The sequence below is a fragment of the Sprattus sprattus genome (genome assembly GCF_963457725.1).
Source record: "Sprattus sprattus genome assembly, chromosome: 9".
NCBI lineage: Eukaryota > Metazoa > Chordata > Actinopteri > Clupeiformes > Clupeidae > Sprattus > Sprattus sprattus.
In genome coordinates this window covers 14,667,396-14,674,069 of record NC_137928.1, presented here as the reverse complement: position 1 = coordinate 14,674,069, position 6,674 = coordinate 14,667,396, and the positions used below count along the sequence as shown (strand labels likewise).

At 41.1% G+C, this 6,674-nt stretch overlaps 1 protein-coding gene across 1 annotated transcript; it reads right to left on the bottom strand.

The window, feature by feature from the left end:
• Positions 1-2,253: 2,253 nt before the first annotated feature.
• Positions 2,254-5,366, bottom strand: LOC308370317 (P2Y purinoceptor 13-like; the record flags this gene model as incomplete). Its single annotated transcript, XM_080844974.1, has 2 exons — positions 2,254-3,241; positions 4,843-5,366. 2 exons carry the CDS (start codon positions 5,364-5,366, stop codon positions 2,254-2,256), a joined length of 1,512 nt encoding a protein of 503 aa, XP_080701100.1.
• Between the last annotated feature and the right edge of the window lie 1,308 nt (positions 5,367-6,674).

Sequence of the window (6,674 nt, the reverse complement as noted above, 5' to 3'; positions counted from 1 at the left end):
AATCCAATATAGGCTGTCATGACTTAAAGTTAAGGGATCTTATTTCTTCTGTAAAGTGACTGGTATTGTTATGACATAAGTCTCTTGTTTTAATGCGACATTTGAATATCATCCTTGGTCATACTAAAACAACATGGGTTACAACAATTACATTATACTTTTGTTCTGGTCAGCATTTGTTAATGTAAGTTAGCCACATAGCACACAGGTATGATCTTCTGCCCTTTCAAACTACCTACCTGTTGTGTCAGAGTGTTCTACACTGGAGTACTAGAAGAATAAGTACAGGGCAATGCTTGAACCAGAGAAAGGTTTGAGACTGTCACTGTCTACGAATAGACAGGCTGTGTGGACTTCACCATGCCCAATTATTACAATGACAGGTCTCCCCTCTCCCCACACAAACGGACAGACAAGCACGCGTGCGCACACACACACACACACACACACACACACACACACACACACACACACACACACACACACACACACACACACACACACACACACACACACACACACACACACACACACAGACGCACGCGCAGGCGCCGGCACATCAGTGGGCTGCAGATTACTTTCTAGTCACAATGGTGGTCTCTGGGACAAAACCAATTGAAAACCCCTGATCTAGATGTTCATGGCATAGTCACAAATTCACACGCTCGCATTAAATTCACAGTGTCAGTGGCACTCATGGCCAGATGTGTGCTGTAACACCAAATCAGAGAGATCTGGCTGGATTTTGGAACTCATGGTTGCCTCCTGACGCTGTTTGTGATGTCATACTGTGCTTCTAGTCATGCTTTTCTATAATGTGACCTCCACCAAAATTGATAGAGAGGCTGCGAATGGGCTGTGAGAGAAACTGTGGAACTCTCCTCAGGCACTCAGTAGCATGGAGATTTGTTAGGTGAAAATTCACTCAAGTTACCTCAGGACTCAGACAGAGTAGCAGATAAGTATATTTATTCAACAATAATTGTCAGCTCACTCACAGCGCAAGGATGAGAGTGAAGCAATTTCACAAACATCACACAGGGTTTATATACCTTAAGATTTATCTATCTGACGTCATAATTATATCACATGTCAGCAGAAACAAACACACGCAGGTAAAGTCCTTTTGTGTCATCCCGGCTGTGCTGTCTGTCACGCATACATGCCAATTAGAGATGGTCAAACAGGCACAGTTCGCCCCTTCTTTTTACCTATGACCTCATCCAGACATGGACAGAAAGTTCCTTCTTTTACGCATATAGCTTACACACATACGCTGACTAAGTGGCGTCAGCTCTTAATAATCTAGGTTACAAATAGGAGCACAGAAAGGCCATGTTCCCGCACACATAAGCACATGTACAAAGGCATTAATTAATACAAAGCAATTGATGAATAAAACCTTTGATCATGAACAGTGAGAAGTGCACTGAGACAGGCCCATAGAGGTAAACAGATTAATATTGATGTTACCTGGTGAATATAATATTTCATATACCCTGTATTAATGAGATATATTTCATTTTACTGTGACTGACAAATGTTTTATGTTATCCTACTGTATTTAATTGTGTCTCATTTTAGAGTTTAGACCTCTTAATAATGGTACAAAAACAACAGATTGGGGGATTGTTCGGAAAAGAACAACATTTATCATTAATTGTCAGAATAGGGCCCCGTTTGTATAGTCTTTTTTGCTTAGGAAGGTTTCTAACAGAGTGAAACGACCCAGAAGTATCTAAATGGCAGCCATAAGAGCTGGTTGAATTCTCTGAATGCTTAGTAAAGGTGCTTCAGTGCTTCCTTTTGTATCACCTTTAGGATAAGGGTCCACTGGACCATCTGAAAGGAAATAACATCTTAACACAATTCCTTACAGCAGCAACAACAACCCACGTGACCCACGTCAATAATCCATATAAATATAGCTTTGTAATGATGAATCAATATACTTCAAGAGAACTGATTCGAGTGAGACAAAATTACTTGAGAAATCAACATTTGCTGTATTTCATTTAAAAATGTGTGCTTTAGAATATTTATACACAGATGATATATAAAATAATGTATTTGACCTGAAATTTTCCATTAAAAGTAGAAACTGGAAAGGTCAACTGGCTTACATAATATGAAATTGCACTCATAGACTGTTAGGAAATGTAGACTTTCAATCAACCGGAGTGAGTCATTAATGCTGTCACAGTCTCATACACGGAAAAGCTATTTCCACAGTGAGCTGGGTATTCCACTTTTTCAAAGAGAAGTATCCTCGCTGTTGACCTGGGCTGTAGTGGAAAACCATTGCCTAAGCAGCTTGACTTCGCACAATTTCTTCCGGAAGGCGTTGCACAGCAAAATGTAGATGAGTGGGTCTAGGCAGACATTGGTGGTGGCGAGCCACAAGGTGAGGCTTTTAGCAACCTTCAGTGCGGCCCAGTTGCAGTTAATCTTGTTCACAACCTGCTGCTGGACGTAAGGGAAGCGTGTGAGGTGGTAGGGGGCGAAGCACACCAGGAACACCACCAGAACAATAAACACCCGGGCTTTGATCTTTCGTTTCCCCTCAACATTCGAGCTCCCAGAGTTTCGGTACGAGTCAATGACCTTCTTCGCTATGCACATGTAGCAGAATCCAATTACAATTAACACAACAAAGAATATCGCATTGCAGAACATAGTCACCGCATTATGGTACCGTTTCCCCAGGTCATTCTTCATGGCCATGCACTTTTCAGCAGTGTTGTTAGCAGGCTTCTCATTGGTGAGTACCATGGTGGGTATGGTATTTATGCTGAATAGCACTACCCAGACGATAGCGGAGACCATCTTGCCAAACATGGCGGTCTGGCCAAACAGTTTCCCACCAGGCTGTACGATCTTGAAGAAACGATCAAGGCTGATGACACCCATCAGAACGACGCTGACGTACATGCAGAGGTAGAAAAGCACACTGCCAAACTGACAGTTAAAGGCCCGTAATCCCCATGGTGACCCGGGAAGACGGTCACCAGCCCTCAGTGGGATGATCAAAGTCATCAGAAGGTCGGCCACAACAAGGTTCTTCAGGTACACAATAAATGAGGATTTGGTTTTAAGGTGCCAGGCGATCCAGGCTGCCATGACGTTCAGCAGAAGCGCGGGGACAAACAAAATACAGTTGAGACACAAAACCACAAGGCTGATGGTCTCAAGGTCGACGCCACAGTCCAGCAGTGGAGAAGATGAAGTCATGTCTGCAGTGCTATGTGTGGTCAAGGATAACATTGTCTTTAGAAAATGTTGTAGGACAGTAGGAGTTGATTTAAATATGCTATATGTTTTTAGCAAAGCACAAATGTGCAAAGATCTGATATTTGATAATCACTGACTTGTATTTCAAATGCGCAATATGCACATACTGTATGCAATATTTAAAAATGCATTCACAATCCAGTGTTTTGGTAATAATTCATAGTGTTTTGTATAACAAAACTAAAACACTTATAACTAAACTAAACTACTCAAAACCCTTGGATGTGTACCATAAGATGATGACCAGTCAATGTGCAATTGTGAACATTAATAATTAATTTCAGTTGAACAACAAAAACGTAACCTTACCGTGTAATGGTCTGCATACCAAGGAACCTCTTGGACTGTCAGGCTTCAAGAAGTTGTCACGATTATCTTTGCATGAGAGGAAGTGGCCAAGTCTGTGGTTTACTGAAACAGTGTTCACATTAGCCAGAGAAGGGATTACACTTCAGAAGAAGTCTGTGCTATACCTAGGGGAGGATACCTAGAGTTTTTGAAATCAGTTAATTGTTTCCAAGATGTTGGGGAAATACTCCAGTATAAACAAAGATAATAAATATCCTGATGATTCTCCCATGGATGCTTAAAGTTTCACCCCTTTTATCAGTGAACATTTTTACAAAGTAACTGCTTAAGAGCAGCCCACTCTTGATTTACAGTTCTGCTAATGTGGGTGAAAAAGCTAACAACTTTTGACAGGAAAGTCAAACCTTGCGATATGTGTGGCATGGCTAAAAGGCATAGGCTACAAAGACAGTAGGCTAAAAAGTAGGCAGAGTAGAGTGTTGTATGTTGCTCAACACTGTTACATGTTGCTCAATACTGCTCTGTACAAAGTGTTGCTTCATTACTAATAATTGTTGTGTGTAGACTACTTTTTTAATTAGCCTCCTTAATTAAACATGTAGCAAAGCTGAAATGTTCATGTTGAATTTGAGTCCATCCCACCCCAAAACAACATATGCTCAACAGCAGTAACAAACCTGAGTGCTTTTTATCTGAATACTTTGAATACACAGGCAAGTGTTAGGTAGTCAGTCGAGTGAAAATATAGACATACTATTATAGGATGCTTCATGTAGAATAGTTTAGGATACTAAATGTTGTTACTTCATCACAGTTTGTTTGTACATTATTGTTTTGTGCATAGTGTTTTTGCATTAGTGGTTTGTACCACAATTCTACTGATCTAGTCTCAGTTTAGAGCAACAGTTCCGTAAGAACTTCCTAACAGGAAGTAACCTGCTGATAATATGCCACTTGTCAGCCCTTTAACAAGCGCAGAGGCCGCCCTCACGATCAAGAATGCAGAGCTCCAGTGTAGTGAACTCCTCATCCACACACAGGGACTCTCTGTTCTTAGATATCGTCTTTTATAACTATAGAAATTCAACAATTTTTTGGGGAAATGACATGAGTCACTGGCAGTTCCAGAGCACTCTTCTCTTCCATTAAAAGAAAATGTACAGGGGGGGGGGGGGGGGGGGAATGACAACGAACACAACAAAGAAAATCACAGTGCAGAACATAATCACCGCTCTATGGTACTGTTTCCCCAGGTCATTCTTCATGGCCATGCACTTTTCAGCAGGTTTCTCATTGGTGAGTACCATGGTTGGTATGGCATTTATACTTAATAGCACTATCCATACGATCGCGGAGACTATCTTGCCAAACATGGCGCTCTGGCCAAAAAGTTTCCCACCAGGTTGTACGATCTTGAAGAATCGGTCGAGGCTGATGACACCCATCAGAACGACGCTGGCGTACATGAAGAGGTAGAAAAGCACACTGCCAAACTGACAGTTAAAGGCCCGTAGTCCCAATGGGGACCTGGGAAGATTATCACCAGCCCTCAGTGGGATGATCAAAGTCATCAGCAGGTCGGCCACAACAAGGTTCTTCAGGTACACGACAAATGAGGATTTGGTCTTAAGGTGCCAGGAGATCCAGGCTGCCATGACGTTCAGCAGAAGTGCGGGGATGAACACGACGAAGTTGAGACACGAAACCACAAGGCTGATGGTCTTTATGTCGATGCCACAGTCCAGCAGTGGAGAAGATGAATTCATGTCTGCAGTGCTATGTGTGGTCAAGGAGAACATGTGCATTGTCTTTAGAACATTTTGTAGGACAGTAGGAGTTGATTTAAACATGGTATATGTTCAAGCAAAGCACATCGATCTAATTACTTTTGTGAAATATTTCACTACTCGAAGACTTGTATTTTCGCATGCCATGCTGTCATGTAGGCAATAAGCATGTATATATTATTTAACAATGCATTCACAATCCAATGTTTTCATACTTATTTGTAGGGTTTTGTATCGCAAAACTAAAACTAAAACTATACTAAACTACTTAAATCCTTCATCAGTGTTTCGCCGAATTCTAGGAATTCTTATTTTATTAATACTTTCTTCAGTTTGTAGGCCTGAAATTATCAAGTTTAAGTTAACCCAAGCATCTCCTCTTTCTTTATTAATAAATGTGGCTCTTGGGTGCTCCAGTATACCTTAAATGGTAAAGCAGAGGTCAGAGTTCACTGTATTTTAGGCCTAACGGCTAGACAGAGAGTTTTTTACTTACTGTAACTTAAATGTAAATTTAGCAGAATGGCAGCTGTAGCCTACCAAGTCAGACACTCAGACTCTGGCTAAAAGGGGTTGTTTCCCTATTTGGGTAGTGTTAGAGACAATTCATATGTGAGGGTACAATTACATACTATTCTGGGATGCCTGGAGGGTATAAGAACAACTCGTAGTCTGTATTTGTTAGAACGATGACCGGTATCCTTCTCTTGTTGCCTTGGCAATAATAAATCCAGCTTCCAGTGTTTTTCAAGCCTTGACTCTTGATTCCTGATTCGAAGATTAAGTAACAAGTATAGTTTAATTCTCTCCAATAAGTTACATGAAAGAATATGGTGGTGCGAGAGTGGACAAGAAGTGGCACACCACCAGTGGGGTGCCAACCAAAATTGTTTGACTGAAATATCCTTGTTATCTGGGTCACTGACAACCACCAAATCAACACATCACCTCAATTAGCCGAGGTAACATAATACGATATCATGCATTCAGAACTTGTTTGTTACTAAGCAAGCTAAATGCCTGCCTACATCAGTGAGTTTGCAACAATGCGACTCGAAGCCGAGTTTGTGTACGCCTTATCCAATACTTTCATATCGGGACAGCTTGTTCTTCAGTTACCTCTGACCTAATCACCAAATTAACAAAACACTACAATTAAACCAGTTTGTTGGGTGCTATGGGGCACATATAACAAACATTTAATTTCTTCATTGCTTTCCTCTTTCGCCGTGTTATCTGGATTTTGATGCACATACGTAAAGACTCTTTGAAGAAATTGTTCTATAT